The following is a 24,362-nucleotide window of genomic DNA, read 5'->3' as shown; positions in this document are numbered from 1 at the left end:
GTAGGTTTTTGCACACAACACTTTAGTGCCCACATTTTTAATTATCAATCCATTTCTATTCAAAACAGACAGGCTCCAATCAATCAGATGTAATAAAATTTGTGAGGCTCATGCTAGTCAATTCTCAGATTAGTAAGCTTGCACCATGCAGTGCATCACCACAAGTGAAACACAGCCCTGAGTCAGACAACTGTCAGTGCATTATCTCCAACTAGCAAAATATTTTGTTAAATTTCATCCATCCATCCATTTTCCAACCCGCTGAATCGAAACACAGGGTCACGGGGGTCTGCTGGAGCCAATCCCAGCACACAAGGCAGGAACCAATCCCGGGCAGGGTGCCAACCCACCGCAGGACACACACAAACACACCAGGGCCAATTTAGAATCGCCAATCCACCTAACCGCATGTCTTTGGACTGTGGGAGGAAACTGGAGCGCCCGGAGGAAACCCACGCAGACACGGGGAGAACATGCAAACTCCACTCAAGGAGGACCCGGGAAGTGAACCCAGGTCCCCAGGTCTCCCAACTGCGAGGCAGCAGCGCTACCCACTGCACCACCGTGCCACCCATTGTTAAATTCTCGTTTTGGAAATTATAGCACAATAGCCAAAGAAACGCTCATTGACGTAGCTGACTTAATATAAAATATTAGAGCTTGTAGGAAGTAATTTTGACCTATACATGGTTTGTTTTGTTCTTTGTTGACATATACTCTAGAACACATGCTTGTACAAGCTGTAGTAAAGTGAATAAAAGATACAGGTGTGTGCTGTAATACTGGCACTTAGAACTGCAACGATTAGTCAATGTAATCGACAACGTTGACAGCAACAAATCGTTGACGTGGATTTTTTATTGTTGACGCGTCATAAACAGAACCTTCAAGAGAGGCTCCTGTCACAAAGAACCACATTGGTTTTTGTAACTGCAATGCACTACATGAACGTCTGGGGGCTGTAGCGTTTGTTATTGTTTGTCAAGACTGCACACAGTCCTGCCAACGCAAGCATTCCTGGAGCTGTGATCCCGCCGCCGTCTCTTGAGAGGTAAGTTTTAGCGAGTAAAGTTAGTGTCACGTGTTAGCGTTGATGTTTGTACTATAATGTATATATCAAGATTTCGACAATGATAGTTAACCCTTAAACCGACACATACTTGGGGTTTAATGCACCCCTGGACACCAAATACTTTTTAGCTGCACTTTTTAAGTAAACGTCACAATTCACAAAGAAAATGTGAAATTTTAATAGAACACATATTTTTTTTTTTCATGCAAAGAGCATCACAATTACTGCAACATTGATCATTTTACACACTGCAAATGAACTGTAAAAACTATAAAAAAAAAAAAAACTACTGCAACAATCTATTATTATATGTTCAAGGTGCAACTGACACCATTGAAAATTCAGTAAATCACCGAGACAACTGCGCTTTAACTGTCTGCATGCGAACACACAGAGGTAAACGCTGATGATTGCAGGCTCGTCTAGTGCAGTGGCTGAATCCCAGAGACAGTGGTGGTTCAGTTCTGCCGGGGCCGGCAGTGGTCATGAGCTGGCTGCTCAACGAATATACGGCACTGACTGATCAGCTCCGGCGTGCTGGCAAATTGCTCTGTGAAGCAAATATAGCCGGTTGCGGGGTTCAATGAATGTACGTCACCGCATATACTCGGCTTCGGCGTGCTTCCAAATTGCACTGGAAACCGACTCTAGCTGGTTGCGGCGTTCAACAAATGTACTTTTCCGAATATACTCGGCTCTGGCGTGCTGGCAGTAATTAGCTTGTTACATATTTTAGTTCGTTATTTTTTTATTTTGGCATAATATAGTACATGATGTGATAAACTACAACACTTTTCCTTCAGAGTGTGATGATTAAAACATCTTTCTCTGTCTGAAAAATCATTCTTGTGTATTCCTGCTACCTCTACTCCCTCTGAGCATCTCTTCTCAGTAGCTGGGAACATTGTCTCAAAGAAGAGAGCCAGCCTCACACCAGAGCATGTCGAAATGCTCACGTTCCTGCACTGCAATCAGGAATATATGAACTGAATCTTTTATAAACTGTATATTATTGTTTTATTTTATTTGAATTGAAGCTTTAGTTAAACTTTTGGACTTTAAGACACACCAGTGGCCATTTTTGGTTAAGTTAAATGCACTTTTTTTGTTTAAAGACTATGTGCACTTTTTTATTGTGATTGTCACACTAATATAAAACATCTGATTATTTTCAAATTAATATGTTTCACTGGTTGTTATTTTAATTTGATTATTATTAATTTTAATCGTGTTAATGCAGAGACGTCAGGGTGACTTTCACAGGTGGACAGACGTGAGCAGATGAGGTAAGACATGCACTGGAGCCCAGAACAGGATGTGCAACCACAGGTTGCAGGCAGCAAAATAGTCAGGCATGAAATAATCGTGACTAATCGAAAAAAAAATTAAACGATTAGTCAACTATCAAAATAATCATTAGTTGCAGCCCTACTGGCACTACAGCAAAGAACATGAAAATCTGACAAAAAATAACATGCATGACTCATTTTAAGCTACCCAAATGAACATCCACCATCACTCCCCTCTGCCTGGCTCCACCGTGGTCTGCTCCCCTATGCCATCAGAGGTCCTCTATGGTGCCCAGGAGAATCTGGACACAGGCTTTAACTTGGCACCACGCTAAAGAGGAATAAGAACATGAATGGATGGAAACCAAAATTTCAAGCTAATATTTGAAGGATGACAGCAAAACAGTACATAGACGTGAAACAAACTATGTTTGTCAGATCCAGATTCGTCTACTGTAGAGTTGTGCTAGCTTGTATTCATTTTACTTTTTAAAACTGCTTTTATGTTACAGCCTGAAACACTCTGTTTATGACCAGCTGTACGACATGGAAAATTCAACAAACTTGACAGATTTTCTGGAAGAAGAAGAGACGGTCATTTCAGTTTCATTAGAAGACTTTGTAATAAAATTAGGTGAGATGCTTTAATTAAACTGCAATATTTTAAAAAACAACCAAGCTAATGTTACCAGGTTAGTATTGTTGTGACCTCACATGGTTTTCAGCTTATTCATTTTTTCTTATAACAACTCCTGTGAGAACAATAGGAACCAAAAAAGAATGGTTACTCTTTCCTTTATTTACTGTAACATAACAAAAAAAATATATAAATTATATATTGCAGTTCCATCTTTTTTGACTCCAGGTGAACTTCTATTTACTCCTATTATATTACACTATGATTTATTAATAAAGTAGCATGTAAAAGGAAAACTGAAGGTGTTGAGTCATTTAATGCAATGTAAACAGAAATTAAGAGTTAATGTAATCAGAATGGAGCAGCACAATGGTTAGTGATGCTGCCTTGTAGCTCAAATTTCAGGCCAGATACATTCCACTTTTTCTTCAGATGGTGTTTTATTTCCAACTACATCCCAAGGTTGTGAATATTAGACTCAGTGTGTGAGTGTGCCCTGTGATGAACTGGCACCTAACTAGGGTTGGTTCCTACCACACACACTGGCTGTGGGTTCAACCATGATGGAAGTGTTTGAAAAAATGAGGCCATTTAAGGGTCAGATTTGCTCAAAGGTTTGGAAGCATTGTACACACAGAGAACAAAAAGGTTATGAAATAGTGTGACTAAAAGTAGTATTCTGGTAAAGTTAATATCTGAATAGTTTAGAAACACTTAGTCAAAAGAAATCCACAAGCTATACTGTGATGAATGGCATGTTCCAGTCTTATGGTGTTACATACAGTACCTAAATAAATACTTTACATTACAAAAGTTGCAACTGCACTGAAAACACAATCAGCTTGACGCTCTCCCTGACCATAGCCAACACCAAAACACTACACAGTAGTTTATCCTGCTTCTTTCTGAAACATATTTTCAGAATGATTTCTCAATTTAATAAATTACATCTTCTTAAGACATATTAAGAGGATTATCTCATAACATTTTTTATTTACTGTTCCTGACAACCATGCTTTCAATTTTAAGACAAGTACACCCTAATATGCAGTATGTAACATACATTTCGTTAGTCTGTTTGTCTGTTAATGACAAATATGTTCTGAGATTTTTCAGGTAAGAGAGACACGAGATTCATGGTAAGGTAGTTATAATCACTAATCATGGTGCTGGAAAGTGGTGATGTGTTGCTTGCAAGTAAGAATTTCACAGTACTCTGCACATGCATCAAAAATAATCCTACAAACCTACTGCAATGTCACTGCTTTTGCAATACATTAAACCCCTTTTCTACTATGGGCTGGTGCATTGTTTTTTGCATAATTGTAAGGCCATATAATGGCCAAGAAGGATATATTTTTATTTTTAACAGCTGGGGTTTTGAGTTTGTGTGCCTGTTTCTTCCAACATTGTGTGCATTACTAGGCAGGGTTTTATTAGAGTATCCCCTTTGTTCAGCTGCTGATGGTGAAGTTCAATAAACTGTCTTATCTGGGTGAAATTTTATTCGCCTACCTAATTTCATATATGCCCACCCACTAACAAATTTCTGGCTACGCTACTGCACTATGGCCTCACATCTTCAGAGGTCTCAGTTTGAATTCCTGGCTAGTACAGTATTAGAATATTGGTTAATTACAGTTTATGAAAATAATAGCCAATGTGGCGGATGGCTGGTGGCCTTACCTGGCCAGGATGCTTTCATAGTGGCAGGACCGGGGGAGAGAGCGTGCACAGGGTATTATCTTCCCTGGATTGCTAGGTGAATGTGGTACCAAGGATTCCCACAGGGCATCATGGGCCTTTGAGTTTGTCGACTCAGCCCCATTTTTGGGTTCCATGGGTGCTGCAGTGACTCCTGAGCCCTATTTCATTGGGCCCCCACCACAGCTGGAAATGCTTCTGGGCTATGGTAACAGGCCAACGTAATTACTCCCGGGTGCTGCATAAAAGGAGCCAGCTCCCTCAGCCACGAAAGCCAGAGTTGGGAGGAAGAAGACAAAGCTGCTGGGAGGAGCGTTGGCAGAGAGAGAGAGACAGAGGGATAGTAAGAAGAAGAAAAAGGGCATTACTGAATGCTTCTGCTTTGTACTGTGGCTATGGTGTGGGAAACACTTGGTAGTGAAGAGTTTCCCACGAAAAACACAATAAAGCCTGTGTTGTATTTGCTGAACTTGTGCCTGTGTCTGTCGGGTTTGGGGAGCTGGGGCACCCTTCAGGCCACACCAGGTACATTAAAGTTTAGTCATAATTAATGTGGTATACTGTTTAAAAAGAACATAAGAATTTCAAACAGGAGGAGAACAATCATTCTATTAAACTCATCTAAGTTAACTAAGCTGTCCCAATATTTCATTAACACGCTCTTTAAAAGTTATCAAAGTTTGTACTTTAGCTGTATGACTTGGTAGTATGCTCCTGACCTTACAACCCTTTGCATGAATATATTTCCTGGCTTCTGACTTAATTGCATGTCCAGTTAGTTGTATCTCAAAGTAGGTGATTCACTATTTTGAGAAATAGTAATGCCTAAAGCATTCTAGTTTGGTATTTTTCTATGTCTATATTCATTTGCCAGTTGAAATTGTGTTCCAAAGTTAAGCACCATCTATAAATTTAAAAAAAAATACAATATATTTATTATATATCTATCTTTCCTGCTCTTGCGCTCTACCATAGAGGGTTTGCAGCCTTGGAAGAAAAGCTTAAAAACTTGGCAAATACGTCCATTTTTCAAGCCAAGACAGTTGATGAGTATTATTATATACATTATATAATATACATGAATAAACTATTTCACAATGTGTGTGTAATCTCAGGATGTTGATCAATATCTGATAACTGTTTTAAAAATGGATGTATTTCGTAAGTTTTTAAACTTTTCCTCCATGCCCTATTGATTACAATGTAAAGTACCAGTGCAGGCAAAATATTTTTAAAATTTATAGAAAGCTACTGCATTGGCTTCATTTAGCAACTCTAGCCTAGTTGTGTTGGGGCTTTAGCTTCCCAATGTGCACGTCAATATATTGCAACAATTTTTTGAGGCAATGCATATATAGCATGTTTGTGAAGAAATAACTGACAAAAAATGCCAAACCTATCCTTTAAGTCTAAAGAAATTCTATTGCCTGTCAGAGTAGAACAATCCCTTTAGTAGGTTCATCTTTCTATGATAGCTTGAAACTACTTGCCTATAGATGAACATTCATGTAATCCACTAAATCCGCTTGCACATTACAAAAGCAGATTTAGCTTAAATTGCTACTGATGTCAGGGCTAATCACTGGCTGATGCACTAGCAGGCCACCTACCCATTACAGGATTGAAGTTATAATTTTTTTTAAAATATGCCTAATATGAATTAAAAATTTGTACCCTTTTATTTCATATTTATGGTAGCAGTGAATCATAGCAAATTACTGTGTCAATGCCTCTGCAAATCAGAGGGAATCACTGAGTCAAGCGAATCTATGACACATCTGCTTATTCAGATGGCCTATATGATTTATTCTAAAAGGGAACTTCATTCAAGAACTGCAGATCACTACTTTGGATTAATATTTTTGCTAAATGAATATACAGTAACTTTTTCAAAATATTACTTACACATTCTTGGATGGATGCCTAGTTGACACAAGGGAAAAGTCTATAGGGCTAGTTGTGTGGTATACTCATGGCTACAGTAGTGCTGGAGGAGTCAGATAAAGAGCAAGTTAGCCCTCAACATATCAGAAAAGGAATGGAAGGTAGCAATGCAGAGAATTCACTCGAGCTCCATATGCACAAAGCACACAATTATTCAACTAAAAATTATATATCGAGCACATCTGTCTCGCTTAAAATTGTCCAAAATGTTTCCAGGGCAAGATCCAACCTGCGAACACTGCAATCAAGTCCCAGCCTCACTGGGTCACATGTTTTGGGCCTGCACCAAATTAACATCATTTTGGACCAAAATTTTTAAGTGCCTTTCGGACAGCCTTCATGTCCCAATCCCTCCTAATCCACTAACAGCTGTGTTTGGTGTTCTTCCAGATGGGCTTAAAGTGGAGAAGGACAAGCAAACTGTAATTGCCTTTACTACACTATTGGCATGTAGACTTATCTTGCTCAACTGGAAGAATCCTAACTCTCCCCTTTTAAGTCAATGGGTAACTGATGTTATATATTATTTGAAATTGGAAAAAATAAAATTCTCACTAGGAGGATCTGTGCAGAAATTTCTCCAAACCTGGCAGGATCTAATCAATAACATTTTAGAATAAGCTTTTAAAGCACTGAGGAAGCAGATTCTCTCCCTATTCTCTTTTTTTGTTTTCTCCATTTATCTATATTCACTTATTAATTTATCTATTTGCTTATTTTTACTAGGTTTAAGTTTTATTCTGCTGGCCATGCTCTCTTTCTCAGGGGGTGGGGGTTGATTTGTTTTCAATCAAATTCTTGTAAAATTGATGTATTTGTATGGAATGTTGTGTGATTTCAATAAAATCAATAAAAAATGAAAAAAAAGAGCAAGTTAGCCAGATATTTAAAATAATAAGGCCAGACAGTTAAAAGGGATTCTTTTCCCCCTGAACTAATTCTCTTTAAAGTAATCAAACCACATCCTGAGTTATAAAATTAAAAATATGTTTAAACTAAGTTTTATTTTATGATAATGATGACAAAAAGGAGAGTAAAGCATTATTGTGGGCTTTGTTTTTGCATGTATGTGCAAGATTTACATTACAAAAGTCCTTTAAAGAGGTCATGTTTTCGCTTTCCCATTTGAAAGATACGATTTTGTGGTCAGTTGACTTCTGACAGTTAACTCACTCTTTGTAGCAGAATTTGCAAATGCCACGTGAAAGACTAGTATCCCATTCCGGCTTTCAGAATAGACTGTTTGAGCAAGACTGCAAGTGAAGTTTAAAACATATTCAAGAATTACAAACATTTTGCTAATACTCAATTGGTCAATCAAGAAGAGGGACCATTATGTTGCTACCAAATTGCTATCTTTATACCACAGCCATTCTGTTTTCTGGACTAGTATTTCCTTATTCGGGCAATGGGAATGGCAGAAGCCATTTACTCATTACTGACTCACAGCAGGGTAATACATTGCTGAAAATCATCCTAACCCCAGCACCCTGGAAATGCGTGAAGAAAACTGGAGTCTTACAGTAAACCTCTGCAAACACAAGGAGAGCATGTCCTGAGGTGAAATGCCATTTCTTTATAAGCATAGTCTTTAGGCAACAGAAAGAAATCCAAAAAAACCCAAACGAACTTCAGAAAAATGTGCAAACTCTAAAGAAACAAAACAAGGCTGGAAAATGAAGTTGGGTCCAATTATTGAGATGACACATCACCCTCTAATATACTCAGTGAGAAAAATTCATTCTTGTTTTTTTGTGTTTTTTCAGGTAAAAGAAGTGCATTAATCTTGGGAATAATTACATTTTTTGCTCAGCTTTCAATAGTGATTCTTGTTTTGTATAAATGCTGGATATTTGACAAAAAGAAAGCAGCTTCATGTCCTCAAAGCACCCTTTTAATAGAAGAGCAAAGGTCCAATGGTAAGTAGTAATTATTAATCAGTTCTTTATTTATTTATTCTGCTGGAAGCTTTAAATATCCACACATTCAGTAAAGGGCTGGAAAAGGCCAAAAGCTTCTCCTGGTAACAGGAAATAAGAAGGAACCAACTCTGGGCAAAGTGCAAGTTCATCTTGGGGCACACTTACACACTCGGTCATCTTCAGGAAGCCAGAAGAGGACTCACAAACACACTTGGAGAATGTGCACTGAGCCGTGATTCAGACTTAGGAGGCGGACATAAAACTTAGCAGGTGATATAAGGCACCATTCAACATGTCTTCCAAGTCAGGGCAAATTATATTCTAGTGGTTTAATTTCTTCCACAACAGGTGGGGTCAGTCTAAGAGGCCTACATTGCCGCACATATCTGTTCCAGCTAGGTTAGTATCGGCTAAAGGGTTTTTGTTTACATTGTACAGAGTACATTTTCTTTATGTTGAAATGTCTCAGTTATCTAAACAAACATATTTTATTATCTGTAGTGAACACCATCATTTACAAATCCATAGTACAAATGTTTACATGAAATTCTCCTTTAACATCAGCATTTGGCAGAAAGATGTATGTTATTTACACTAATGTCTTAATATCTGCAACTATTTGTGTCCCCCCTGTCCTCAGCAAAAGACCTTGTCTCCCCTCAAAAGAAGTAGCCCCCATACAATGATTCTGTCACCAACAAGCTTGACAGTAGGTACTGTGTTCTTTAAGAATATAAGATTTAGCCCAACAACCTTGTTACCTAATTGCTACCTATATGAACTTTAAAGTTGTCAGGCTTTCTGGTTTTTGCTCAACTTGGGCTTTGTTATTACTAAGAGCATGTCGATCCCTTTGTCTTTGCTTTTGTACCCTGTCCTTTGGGCGAGGAGCTGTACTGGCTTTTGTTAAACATATATTTTGAAATTAAGACCAAAGATGAGCAAACTGCCTTTTTTATGTAAAGTGACTTATTAAAATGAAATACCTACACTTTACAATAACCAAGTATTGCACAAGTCTTGAGACATATTTTTACAGTTGCATGGACATTTTAAATGTCTTTCAAGGTCATGGGAATTGAACGGTTAACCCTGCGGTTTAGGGTCTGGCATCTTATCCACTACATCACACTTCCAGCTGCTTGCTGATGGTCACAAGAGTGGAAGTCTCTGGCATTCACTGTGATTTAATATAAAACATACATTTTACAGAATAACAGCAGAAAAGTACATGAGAGTTTCACATTAAATATAATTATAATGGCCAGTGACAATCCACAAAAGCATACCAGTGCAAATGCTGGACAAAATCAAGTACTTCAGCATCATTTGCACTTGTGATCATTATCTAGCTGCAGCTTAAACAACCAGGCAGTGTTGTCTAGTGTCTAGTATCCCATACACTGCAAACCATGGGGCAATGTTCACTATATGGAATAAATACCTGGAAAAAATAAAAGAACAAAACATGACTAGGAGAACTTCATTACCTATGCTACTATTACCATACCCACATAATCAGAGCTGCAGGATCTGAAACCTATTAGCAGCATTAACCGCAATGCAGGAACAAACCCGGGATGGGATGCCAATCTATCACCGAGCATGGCTGGCTTCATACAGCATTACTCTTTTGCATACTGGGCTTGTTTAGAGCTTTCATTTAATGTAACTTGAATGTCACTGGGACATGGGAGAAAACTCCTACGCAGAAAGGAGGAGGACATACATGTGGTATAGCAGGTCCGCAGCATCCGAAAAAAAAGGTCAGTTTTTAAATCAGTACAGCCGTGGCGTTCTCCATGGGTGTGATTGCACGACCGCGGGGAGTTAATGAGGTGATCGGAGTGAGTCGCACCTGCACATGTGGGTGTGGTCATTCTTGTTTGCCTCATTGGCTTCCTGCGGCATGTAATTAAGGCGCTGCGCCCACGGAGGCACCCATGGGTGTGTATATATAGACGGATGTATACGAGCGGAGGGGGAAGATAAATCAGAGAAATCGTGGAGGAGGAAAAGGAAGGAGAAAGGTTGACGGAGAGAGAAAAGCGGATGCGGTAGAAGGTCGGAAAAACAGCAGTCAGGTGCTGACGATCTGGCCACCTGGAAGGTGGAAACGCCATGAGCTGGGGCCCCGCGAAGGAGCATTATGCTGATGCGCTCTGGGGGCTAGTTTGCCCCACTGAATTTATGAGTGAGTGGGGTGAGCAGGAGAGGTGTCCTCCCGAACGATCTGAGGAGCGACTGCGGGTGCATGAAGGATCGAGGGAGGAGAGTTGACCTTGGCGGTCTGGCAGTGACATCCTGATAGGGGGCCAAGATGAAGGTTAACTGAAGGAGCTCGTGGTTGTTGGTTCTCCGTGGAGCAGAAGGTGCAATGGGAGGAGGGCTGGAGAGTAAGGAGAGACTGCGTTTTTAACTTATGCATACCTCACTGGGCCTTTATTTTTATGGATTTATTTGTGGAACTTTGGACACTGCACTTTTGCACTTTTTGATTGTTTTAATAAAAGCACGTTTTCACTTTTGGAAATACCCCTGGCTTCATGTGAGATTTCTCCCCATTTGTCAGCTCTACTCGGTGACATTACTGACGGTGTTGGGTTCAGGGCTCCCATAAGGTCGTTGGGAGCCAGAAGAGAACATGCATTGTCATAATACAAACTCCTCACAGACATTGCCCAGGCTCAGGATTTGAACCCAAGATTCTACACTACACTTTATTTATATAGCATCTTCCCCATGCACTGTGGAAATGACTACCCTACACTAATATTATGATTACTATCAATATGAACTTATTACTATACCTTTATGCTATCCTATATTGCAGGTAATGGTGTATATATATATATATATATATATATATATATAAATATATATATATATATATATATACACATACTAGCTGTCCCTAGCTGTCAACTGGAATATTCAAGCAAATTATAGAAAAAAACCCGATCCAAATCCATTAAGTATTTCTCTCGTTTGCTAGCTAAGCGGAGGTAAGGGATGTCCCGAGGCAGGCGTGTGAGTGAGGAGGGCCCTGCCCCCACTCCCCTCGTCCCACTGCGTGTCTCTCGGATTCGCGCAAATAAATCAGTATCGCAAGCAAACTATGATACATAGTGCAATGAGAGACGTTGCAAAATCAACCGGAATGTTCAAGCAAATTATAAAAAAAACCTGATCTATATCCGTTAAGTAGTTCTCTCGTGAAAAGCGGACAGACAGACAGACGTTGGATTTTATATATATAGAGATTTATAATTTGTTCAATATATGACTGTATACATGGTTGCTCAAAAACCACCTTTTGTGTTGACAAATTCATGTTTATATATATATATAATGTGGTTGACGGCCAGGACGCACCTTCACTATAATTTCTGGGGGAGCAGCCCTGGACAGTCCAATACCTCCGCCTGGACGTTGGTTGGCCGCCCCTCTGGGTTGGAGCGGTGCCTCAGCCTCCCACAGGGCTCCATGGGGGATGGAGTTCTCCACAGCCTTGTTGGGTTCCACAGGCGCCAGCAGGGGGTGCTGCAACAGGAGCTGCTGGACCCTTCTGGGCATTAGTTTTGCCCAACCCAGAAGTGCAGCCAGATGTCGGCAATCAAACACCTGGAACTTTCCGGGTACCCAATAAAAGGGGCCAGCAACCACCACTCAACAGCCAGAGTCAAGTGGAGGAGGACAAGGTTGCCTGGGAGGAGTGGTGGTGAAAGAAAGAGAGGAGTGTGGTGTTTTGGTGTTACACTTGGGACTGTGTTGTGGCTGGGGGATACGGGGAAGACGTGTTCTCCAGCTGAAGAAAATAAGTTTATTTATTTTATACGTGTGCCTCTGTGTCCAATCTGTGTCGGGTCGGGTACATATATAGCGCCTTGTTACTATATATATATAAAAGTGCTTGGTTGGCGCTGACCCAAACACAGACTGACACCAGAGGCACAGGTGAAAACAAATGAAAATATTCTGTTCTTCTGCTGGGGATCAAGTCTTCCCTGTGTCCCTCAGCTACAGCACAGTCCCCAAAAGACACACAAAAGAAAAGAAAACCACACCACAAAAATCACTCGTCTTCCTCCACTCCACCCAGGCAGCTTTCTCCTCCTCCTCCCGACTGTGGCGCCCTGAGTAGTGGCCACAACAGGGATGAGCTCCAGTGTTCCAGGATAGTGGCCCCAATGCAACCCAGGGGGGCAAAATGACCGCCGCTACGTCACTTCCGGCACCAGACATAACGTTACGTCCGACCCCTTCTGATGACATCACTTCCGGCTTTCTGTTAAGATGACATCGCTTCCGTCTCCCCGTTTTGACATCAATTCCTACCAGCCATTTCCTGCCAACCATTTCCTACCTCCATTTTACTTTGCTGTATAAAAACGTCATTTTGTTGACTGTAAAAGATCATCTGCTTAAAATTACTTTTTGCTCTTGATCACAACGTTTCATTTGGTTTTTCTTTTGTCCGGTGGACAATATACAGGGATGGTCCCCAAGATGCCTGAAGAAGGGGCCTGAGTTGCCTCGAAAGCTTGCATATTGTGATCTTTTTAGTTAGCCAATAAAAGGTGTCATTTTGCTTGGCTTTTCTCTACAATATATATATAATTTGTTATGGTAAATGGCTACAAAGCAGTAATACTGAACTGTAAACCTAACCTGCCATACAAATCTGGCAAAATGAAGGACTACTGCTCCTCTTCAACCTCTTATACCTCACTACTAAGAAAAACATGAAAAGTGAGCTGCCAAATTAATCTTTAATAAGACATTTGTAGGCATGGAAAATTGAAAATGAACACGTAGTACTACATCAAAAAAGGGTAGTTAACAGCTGCCAAGATATTATTTGAAGATTTGGGGGCAGGTATTCCTTGAAAAGCAACCTTTAGCCTAGGAATCAATTTGAGTTTGATAGGAACTGCCATATATTACTATCTTTATCTTAGAGCTCTGTAGTTTGAACTTTCTGTTATCTTGTTTTCAGTGAAGCATTCTAACATCAAATATAACATGAGTGCAGGCCAGCAGCTTGAAATGTGGTTAACATTTGCGCATTTAGGTGGGTTCTTTAGGCCAGGGGTCCCCAACCCCCGGTCTGTGGCCCACTACCGGTCCACAGCCGTCTGACAGACTTTTCAGAACACTTGGCGGGCGGGGCTTTGCAGTGGTGCAGAGAGAGGAGAGAGACCGAGGTGAGAGACTATTACAACAAAGTATTTTTATGGTCCCGACAGTTTCCCCATATGACATGAGTCTATAGAAATCACGTTACTACGAAGTACATTCAGCAGATGCTTTCATTACAACGAAGTGACCTTGAAATGTTTGAACGAATCATCCACAGAGCAGTTAGATCTGTAGTCACAGCTCAGTTGTGCACGTTTGCACAACAATCCCCAAACAGAAACATTGTAAAAAAATCTCTTTCTTCGAACTTTCCTCGTACTGTTTTTTTTTTTTTTTTTTTTTTCTGTTTTTGTTGTCTGTGGTTTTCATTGATTCCTTTTGCTTATTGCTTGTCAACATTTGAAAAACATCCATTGGAATTTAACTCATTGTCACCCTCCTATAGAAACGGCAGATACGAAAAAAAGATTGCAGTGTTAATGTTTGTGATGTGCAATCTGTTGGATTGGCAAATGTAAAGCATATGTCTTTGTTATATGCAAAAAAAGAAGAAAAATCTCAGATTGCAAACGTATGAGAACTGCTTAATAACTTTAATAATAATAGAAATGTTATGTAAATTGTGTATAATTTTAAGGTCATGCCTATTTTCTGTAATTCCCACCCTCGATATGCAGGAAACCCACTCTTTAGACACACCAATCCTTACTGCAAGCACCTGGCTTGTCAATCATAAATTTTTGTAACCCCCCATTGTATAGCTCATGCTGTGAAGTCATTTTCAATGTAGAAATAGACTAATATCTTTCAATGAATAATGAGTTTTTCAGGTATTTAATGTCAGAAACAAACTTCTGTTCAGTCTATACTTTCTAGTGTACTGTTGTATGCTGTAGTCTTGTGGGAAAGTATTGCCAACCAAGAGTATGCTAGGCACCAACACCTGAATAAACTGATCAAAAAGACATGCTGTTTTACCTCATTGACCCTGGTCTCAATGGAGACAATGGCAGAAAAGAACCTAATAGTAAAATCTATCCCTAATGCTGCCTATCCTTTCCATGACAAGTTGTCCTGGAGTACCATTAGTCACCACTTTGTTACACCAAGAGATACTAATGGTTTCATTTTTTGCCCAGAGCCATTTTGTTTTCTCCAATAATAAAAAGGTTATAATAGAAACATCTATCTATCTGAAAGTGAGGGGTGTAATGTTTAAGTCATCGAGGTGACTGGTTGGCAAAAGCTTCAGCACTTGAGACCTCCTGATATTACTATAAATCATTCCCTTCTTTCTGTGACAAGCTAAGCTGTCCTTATTATGTTTTTTTGGTCTTATTTTCTATCCTTCCTTCATTATTCCACTTTTTAAGGTTTTTGACTTGAATGTGTTCTCTTCACAGATGAAAAGAAAAGTGAATTCTTACCAAAGAGAATAATGAACAACCAAATTACTGAGGCCAACAAAGACAACTACTTTACTATTGACAGGGAAAAAGTCACCTTTGTAAACATTTATGAACAACAACAATGTTATATGTTGTAACAATGTTATATTGTTGAGAAGACTTGCTACTTGTAGAAAAAAGGTGGACAGCAGCCATTAGCAAGTGTGTTCCTTTGTATAAAAAACATTTTATTAAGTTACAAGCTGTAAACAATGACTATTTTATACCCATGATATTAACAGGGTGGTATCCTCCAGAGGAACACATCACTTCTGGTTCTCATCTAAAGTTGAACTCTTTTGGCAACTTCTGTTTCAATTATTGCTCTAACCCAAGATGGATATATTACATATGAAGACGAATATAAAACTTGCTAAAAGCTTCCCTCTTGCTAAAGGGAAAATTAAGAGACAACTGATAAGAATCAGGTATTGCTAAACCATCCTATGCCTCACGTTTCAAATGTCACAGAAGCAGTAAAGTGGGTAGAAAGGCATTTGAAACATGAACTGATATCATTTGACCCAGACCAAACAGAGACTGGCTGACTGCTTCTGCTTTCATGAAAAAGGAACTTTTATGAAACTTTCCAAATGAAAGCCTACGTGTTGTACCTGTAGACTGTTTTTTTATTTATTTATAAATAAACTGTGAGGGTAAGCACTGCCACAAACTGTTTTAAAAATGTCATATTACTGTCCTTTTTATAGTTTTGCCTAAGAAAAGCCTGGGTACAAGTAGATGCCATATTTCAGTAAAAAGGTGATGAACAATGTTTGTCATTGAGACACTGATTGTTTGATTTTGTTTATTTAAAGAATAGAAGATGTACTAGAACTGTGAAGATGTCTGTAAATATAATGACAAAAGTAAACTTTGAAAAATTAAAAATTTCAAAACATTTGCAGAAAAGATAAACAGGAAAATTTCATTTGAAATAAAAATGGTTCATGAAGAAATGTTTTAGTTGTACTCCCCTTTCTTTTAATTTATCAAAATTATATCTTAAAACGAAACTCATAAAATGCAGATTTGTGCTAAAACTCAGTTATAAAAAAGCGTGGATGGCTGATGCTTTGTACCAGACATCATCATATATTAAACAGTGTAGCTTTAAAATGTAATGCTCTAAATTTCATCCAAATTATTCAGCCTAAAAAAGAGTTAAATGGTAATGTTTATGACTATAGGAATGGTGGTGATCTCTTTACCCTTCACAGACAAAGGAATGTAAGACGTTTGAAGATGTGTTGGAATTGATGTGTAATGAAGAAAATTTAATCCTACCATGAAGAAGGGAAAGAATGAATGTGAGGTTTTTCAAAATCCCCTCAAGCATTCAAGGACACCCCTGTGCTGCTGCAAATCAGCAAAACCGGCAAGACCACTACAGGAGGTGGCAGTTACAAGTCCAAACTGACTGGAGTAAGTAACCAGAACTACAGGCTGCCTCTGACAGTGTGTGAGACCTTTGTATCTCACTGGTCAGCTACCATGCACCTCAAGTATGGCAAACCCTGACCAATAAGGTGCCAACCCACCACTTTCTGCCTGTTTCAATGGGTGCTTGAAGCTTAGAGACAATCAACAAACAGGCAGCAAATACAGTACTACAACCAAAGAAAGAAGAAACTTCCAGCAATGTGAATGGCCATCTGGAATGTCAGGAGAATGTTCCCAGCCCCACCAATGAATTATAACAGATAGATGGCTGCAGAAAAACAGCAGCCACTAATACTGAGCTGAGGAAGCTCAATGTGGATCACATTGTGTATATCACAGTGTTGGTTTTGGAGTAAAAAAAAGTTTCCTCTCCATGATGGAGCCTCCTGTCAGCGGTTCAGAATGGATTCTTTTTCTGTACCTCTCAACTTTGTCCAGCTAGGTGAACATCCTAAATGTCTGTGCTACAATATAGTGCTCCCCTGAAGAAATTAAAAAGCTGCTCTGTGAAGACCTGGATGGTGCTATTAGTAGGATACCAGAGTCGGAGCAAATCTTCCTGCTGGGTGACCTCGATGCAAGACACATTTCGGATCACAGCTCATGGCCAGACTGCCTGGGGTGCTTTGGCACTGGCAGAACGAACAACAATGGCCAGGGACTGTTAAAGAGCTTTGTTCATACCACAAGCTCTTCGGCACCAATTCTTTCTTCCAGAAAAAGGTCTGGCACAGGGTCTCCTGGAGGCATCCTAGGTCCCACCACTGGCATCAACTGGACCTGATCATCATTATAAGATCTGCTTTTAACAGTGTGCTTCTCACACACAGCTTTCACAGTGCTGACTATAACACCAACCACTCCATGGTGTGCTGCAAAATCTGACTGTGGCCAAGGAAAATTCACCACTATAGGCAAATGGGTCAGCAGCATACAAACACAACTAGGACCGCGAATCCAGAGCATCATACACAGTTTACAGACTTACTAAAACAGGCATTTGAGGATCCCATGGAGGAGAGATGGTGATTCTTCTGGGGCTCCACATACAATGCAGCCATGTCATTCTCCAGGAAAAAGAATAGAAGAAGCCAAGATTGGTTTGAGTCTCACCTCTCTGAAACTGAACCCATCATCAATAGGAGGAGAGAAGCTGATTAACTACAAGGAAGATCTCTCAGCACAAAGCCTTGCTGCAAGTATCAATGTCCAAAGAACAGCTACACACTGCACCAATGATCACTGGCAGAACATATGCAAACGCACCCTAGCCTGTGCTAACAACAGTACAAGGTATGTACAAGGGGATGAAGACAACTTATGGCCCCATCGTTAACAAGACTGCACCATTGAGGTCAAAGGATGTTCAAGTCTTCAACAACCATGTTAAGTGGTTGGAGTGATGGAACTAGTATTATCAAAATCCAGTCATGGATGCTGCTCTAAACTGACTGTCAGGGAAGAGCTTAACCTACCTCCAACTGAGGATGAGCTCAGCAAGGCCACATACACACTTTCACTTGGCAAGGTACCAGAAAAACATGGCATCCCTGCTGAAGTGAACCACCGTATGAGAAACAGGTGCTCCTCAGTCATCTTCATGAGCTATTATGCCAGTGCTGGGAAAGGGGATCAATATCCAAGACATGCATCATCACACTATACAAAAACAAGGGAGATCACAGCGATTTTAACAGTCATAGGGCATATTCCAGCTCAGCACCATTGGCAAGGTATTCACTGAAGTGTCCTTGAAAAGGCTGCAGACTCTAGCCGAGTGGGTATAAACTAAATTTAGTGTGGCATTAAGGCAAAGAGATCCACTGCTGATATATTTTCACTAGGATACTTACAGAAAAAGGCAGTGAATAGAGGCAGCCTCTGTGTGTTGCCTTCATTGATCTGACCAAGGCTTTTGACCTGGTCAGTAGATTGGGTCTTTTCAAACTGCTAGATAAGACAGTGTGCCTACCAAAGCTGGTAAATATTATCACTTCCATTCAAGACTGCATGTAGGAAACAGTGCATGTGGAATGTTTAACATCAGACCAGTTTCCAATCCTCAGGGGTGTGAAACAGGGTGGTATCCTTGCCCCAACAGGTTTTGGGATATTCTTCTCCTTCGTGCTGTCCTATGCCTTCAGGTCATCAAATAACATAGTGTACCTTCATACCAGGTCCAACGACAAGCTCTAAAACTACTTCAGAGAAAAGACAATGTAAACCTTGTCCTGGGAAGGGAGACGCTCATTGGTGATGATGCTGCCTTGACAGCTCACTCATAAGTGGATCTTCACGGATGGTCAGTTCATTTGCCCATGCTTGCAAAGTGTCTGCACTCACCCTTTCCCTGCAGAAGACAGAAACTATGGGCAAGGATGTGTGTGAAGTTCCCAGCAACCGAATTGGTGATTACAACCTGCAGGTGGCAAAATATTTTGCCTACCTGGGATCAACAATTGCCAGCAACCTGGTGCTAGACCCAGAGCTTAAAAAGAGTATTGGGAAAGCTACTGCTATGGCTATACTGTCCAAAGCGTGTGTGAGAAAACATTAAACTCACCACAGCCAACAAGATCTTAGTGTACAGAGATTGAATACTAAGCAAATTCCTCTATAGCAATGAGATCTGATCTACCTACGCACACCAAGAGCACTGCCTTAACACCTTTCACCTTCACTGTCTGTTTTGGATCATGGGCATCTCTTGGAAGGATCATGTGCCAAACAAAGACATTCTGGAGCAGGCCACCATGCCAAGCATGTTTGCCCTTCTCATACAGAGATGATTAAACTGGCTTAGTCATGTACATTGTATGCAAGAAAGCTGGAACCTCAATGATCTCCTGTATGGAGAATATGCTACAGTCTCTCAGCTGGTAAGGCGCACAATGGTGTGCTACAAGGATTTCTGTAAGTGTGACTTGAAATCTACTAGCATAAGCTTGGATACCTGGGAAGAAACAGTGGCTGATGCAAACAGGTATTGCCATATTTGAGGAGGAGAGAACCTGAGAGTGGGCAGACAGAAGAGAGAGAGGGAATTTCAGAGAAGTAGTCTCCCAATAACTGACTTATCAACCTCTGGGTGCAGTACCTGTACCAAGGACTGTCACCAAAGAATGAGCTTGTTCAGCCATGCAGCCCTAAAAAGGACTTTTTGGGCTATTATACTGATCAAGAAATTTTTGATTTCCGTTTTGGACTTTGACAATTGTTTTTCTTGAATTTTGGTATTGAACATGGTCTTTTTTAACTTATTCTGTGCTTTGCTTTTGCTGGCTTAATTTCTGAGTTCTCTTACTAATAACACAAGATATCTTTTGTTGAAAGTGAAGGGAGAGGGAAGCGAGCAGGGGGGAAAGCTTCCTAGTATTTAAAAATAAATCAGCTTTTTTAAAGTGCCGTTTTTCACTGAATCTGGTATCTCATTGAAAAATTACAAATTCAAAAATGAATTCAACACATCTAAAGTAACTTTTTTTGTATGTGAGAATTTTAATGCTAACCAGCTTGATAATATTCATTCAAAATAACTGGACAAAACCATGCTAAGCATACCAAGTTGTTATGTTGCTGCCACCCAGACCTTCATTTTTTGGTAATTTTACATTATGAGACTTGGGGCAGCAAAGAGAATTACGTGATAAAAATGATGTCAGCAATTATGGCAGTACACTCAGTGAGGTTAGAACATTATTCACTCATAAAAACACAATACAAACTAACCTCAGGCAAATGGAGTTTCCTAAAACCAATGTTCCAATTGGAAATTAAATAGGATTGTATGATTATGTCTACAGAAGAATCTAGATGCACAGTACACACAAGATGAGACTGGATGGTAGGACTAACTTATGGTATCTTAGGGTTTATCTTTTCTTGCATGTTCAGCCAATTACTGTATTGCATATTTGCTGAAAAAACAGTAGTAAAATTTTGAAGCCTGCTGGGATGAACATGCTTATTTGAAAAGAGATGTTTGGATACAGTAAAGGAATAAGTTATAGCAAGACAATATTCTTATGACAGCCTCAAATGTTTTTGAGAAAACTAACCTTGAGTCTTGTATTTTTTAGTTGAAAACACAAAACGCCATAATCTAAATATAAAGTACTGAATCACACACTTACATGGAGATGAAACTGAAAGAGCAGATAAAAAAGATGCACTCTGTGATCTGCATATCTCCTGAGATTAGTAGATATACAACGACAGTTTTTTATATTAACTCTTTGAGGGCTGAATATTTTTCCAGTTTTCTGAAAAGCGCACAGAAATCAATATAAAATGTCCATTACTGCATACCGTGGCTGCTGTCGCGCCCATTTGGCAACTCTGGCAGCAGTGGGGGCAACTCAGTGACCAGCAGGAATACGCAATGGGCCGGCTGCCTGGCTGTCTTCGCGCAGCAGTAGTGGTTGCAGTGTGATGCAATCTGGTTTGTACCTCTTGTCATCGTAAGAGGTGGTCCTCCCGGGTGAATATTGCCGTAGGCCCATTAGCTACACGGACATGTTCAGCACCACGATCAGCTGATGCTGGTCCCTTACATCAAAATCCAACAACTCAGAGTCCGACTCAGTGATATGATATGCAAAACATCGTCCACAGAATATTCTGTTTTGCGCATTCGCTTTGGTCTTTCACCAGATGTCGATGCCATTTGAGGGGGTGTTTGATCTTCGCTGCTCACGTACGTGCAGGAAATCTCAGTCAAATCAACAAAGCTAACTTTAAAGAGAGTCTAATTAAAATATAACGGTGAGTTTTGCCACAGTTTACAGCTGATTACCGTCCTCTACCCCTGAATTTCGACAAAAGTCAACATCCACCCTGAAAGAGTTAAATTAAAAGAACACAGTACTGCATTTAAAGCATATCAAAAACTCACCCCATACAGCCATGAAAACTGCAAAAAAGACAGTTGCTCCATTGTCAAACAGGTGCGTGACCTACAATCAAGAGAACAGTTACAACTGAGCAGATGTAATGAAAAATTAATTATGGTTTATTACATTAGCATTTCAAGATGCAAAACATTAAGGCCATTATCTGCAACAAATATTAAATCAAACCTATTATACCTAACACTTTTTGTATCAGATAAATAAATTGTGGTTAGCTCTGATTTTATACTTACTAGTGGTTAGCTCTAATACAAGGTCTGATAAATAATTCTAAAACGTTGTGGTGATAAAGAGGCAGTGAGATGTACTAAGGTCTGCAAAAAGGCAATAGGCCATTTTGTACTGGTGTTTAAGGACAGAATTTCTTGCCTTTGTCTTAACTAAAGATGGATAAAAAGAGGAACAGTATACAGTATATGCATCATGTTTTATGTTAAGAAAAGGTAAAAACTGAACAGACATCTTTCACATATTAAGTATTGTCTCTTGTGATGATTGCTTGAGTAAGGCTGTTGTCTGTAGGTGGATAAAACTTCCAAGATGGTTGGAAATTAGTTGAAGATGCCCATTGTTCAGGGCTACTGTTAACATCATCATGGTCTGGTGGCCATCAAGGTGAAGGAAAACATTTGAAATGATTGACAATTATCCATTTGAGAAACCAATAGAGAGTTAGAAATCTTTTTTGGATGATGTCAGGCGACTTTAAATGCATTCATCATCTACAAAATTTGTAACAAAATTGTTAAAGCCAATGATAAAAATTTTCACCTTATACATCACTAAATATCCAGGATAAGGTGATTAGGATTAGATTAGCAAGATTACAAGTACAGTTGAAAGTAACACTTTGGGATCTCCAAGTCTCAACACTATTTAAGAAATAATAGGTGAAGGAGCAATAAGATGTTATATTAAATTGAACAGCCTATTCTTGTCAAAACCTTTCTTTTGCTCTCATGTTTTAAGTTACACCATATAGTCTGTGTTTATATATATATATATATATATATATATATATATATATATATATATATATATATATATATATATATATATATATAAGATTCCTCTGACATGGTTGTGGACAAGTAGGTTGGAAAATGGCTAAATGGGAGGCAGCAACAGCCAAAAGCAGCTCTGTGGAAACCTTTCAAATCTCACTATTTTGTAAATGACATGTGAATATGCTCTTTTCAAAAGTGTTGTTATGATCTACATCGGGGTAGGCAACGTCGGTCCTGGAGTGCCACAGTATGTGCAGGTTTTTGTTCCAACCCAGTTCCTTAACGAGAACTCAATTATTGCTGATGAAGCACATATTGCTTAAGTGACATTTTAATGCTTCATTTTAGTGGTCTCGCTTGTTAAGGTTCTCCAACCTTAATTGCTTATTTCAATCTTAAACTGCTGCATTCAGTGTTTTAATTGCTCCTTATTAGCAATAAGATGTAAAAGACAAAGCAGCCAGCAGTTCTCCAGCTAGCTTTTTTCCAATTACATCTGTGTGTGTTCATCATGCACGGTTTGATTTAATAAAACACTTAATAGAAAAATGTGACAGACTGAAAATGATCTGTTTTAGGCTTCAAATCATTTGGATGATATCCTTGGAAAGGAAAAAAATCTAAGATATAAAAGCCTTACATTGCACAGACTAACAAGCCATAAAATTAAATAAGGTCTGAGATTGGCAATGATTGGTTTCTAATTAAGCAATTGGGTTGAATGAAAACCTGTAGCCACTGCGGCTCACCAGGACCGACATTGCCTACCCCTGTTTTACATCTTATTGCTAATAAGGAGCAATTAAAACACTGAATGCAGCAGTTTAAGATTGAAATAAGCAATTAAGGTTGGAGAACCTTAACAAGCGAGACCACTAAAATGAAGCATTACAATGTCACTTAAGCAATATGTGCTTCATCAGCAATAATTGAGTTCTCGTTAAGGAACTGGGTTGGAACAAAAACCTGCACATACTGTGGCACTCCAGGACCGACGTTGCCTACCCCTGATCTACATTACACCCTGCATTTTTACACCCCACAGTATATGATTACTGTGACTCAACTTTAAATATTCATTGAATGGAAGGATAATCAATGTCAATAAACCAATGCGATGGTGGAAAATTTCAAAAGTAAACATTTATCATACCTTGGCATAAACACAGCTGTCTGACAGCCTCATGTAAGGACAATATTTATCACATAAAGGACACATTATAATTTCTGTTGCTTGGCAGACTTCTTTACTGGAAGACAAAAGTGGATATTTATTAATTATACTGTGTAATAATAATAATTAAGTAGTAATTGAAAAGATCTTCCCAAACTCACTGGCACACATTTCCTGACCAAAATTATGCTGTTGCTTCAATTTATGGTCACTTACAATGGCTCAGCACCTACAGCACAAGTTAATTCCTGGTAAGTTTTGGTGTGTCTGGCTTACCTGACACATATTTATGTTTCACTACTTTGTAAACAGAATCAAGAATCCAGGTTGTGAATTGGAACTGAAATCCACATTCATACATGGATATCAATTTCAGTATGATTCTGGGACTTGTGTGAGTGGGGGTGCTTAACTCAGATTTTTGAAGTTCAATAATTTTTACCACCTTATTCTCTCTGCCATATAGCTGTTTAGCACAATCCTACATGTTGTGTCCATAAGGTAACATTTTGTAGGTTATATGAGGTGTACTCCAAGACAGAGGTGAGGTTCTGCAAGGTCCAGACTAGGTAAACTGTGCTTGAGGAGGAGCAATGTATGCAATACCTTCAGGGGAGGTTGATTCTATAACAGGAGAGTGGGATGGTGAGAGCTACTGAAGACACTCAAA

At 39.4% G+C, this 24,362-nt stretch overlaps 2 protein-coding genes across 5 annotated transcripts in view; one reads left to right on the top strand and one right to left on the bottom strand.

Moving 5' to 3' along the window:
* The window catches only part of LOC127528026 (craniofacial development protein 2-like), a 1,148,403-nt gene that overhangs the window by 11,078 nt on the left and 1,112,963 nt on the right, over positions 1-24,362 (top strand). The gene's annotated exons all lie outside the window — the stretch shown is intronic.
* Positions 1-24,362, bottom strand: part of LOC114662745 (anoctamin-4) — a 391,274-nt gene that overhangs the window by 113,218 nt on the left and 253,694 nt on the right. For all 3 annotated transcript variants that reach the window (XM_028816398.2, XM_051928521.1, XM_051928523.1), the window contains 2 exons: positions 23,672-23,768; positions 21,496-21,556 (listed from right to left, as the gene is read on the bottom strand). In XM_028816398.2, coding sequence (XP_028672231.1) covers positions 21,496-21,556; positions 23,672-23,768 — 158 coding nt within the window. The remainder of the gene's footprint in view (positions 1-21,495; positions 21,557-23,671; positions 23,769-24,362) is intronic.

Source organism: Erpetoichthys calabaricus, chromosome 1, assembly GCF_900747795.2.
Source record: "Erpetoichthys calabaricus chromosome 1, fErpCal1.3, whole genome shotgun sequence".
In the NCBI taxonomy this organism is placed as follows: domain Eukaryota; kingdom Metazoa; phylum Chordata; class Cladistia; order Polypteriformes; family Polypteridae; genus Erpetoichthys; species Erpetoichthys calabaricus.
The sequence above is the reverse complement of the archived record's forward strand: the minus strand, read 5'-3'. Positions and strand labels throughout refer to the sequence as shown.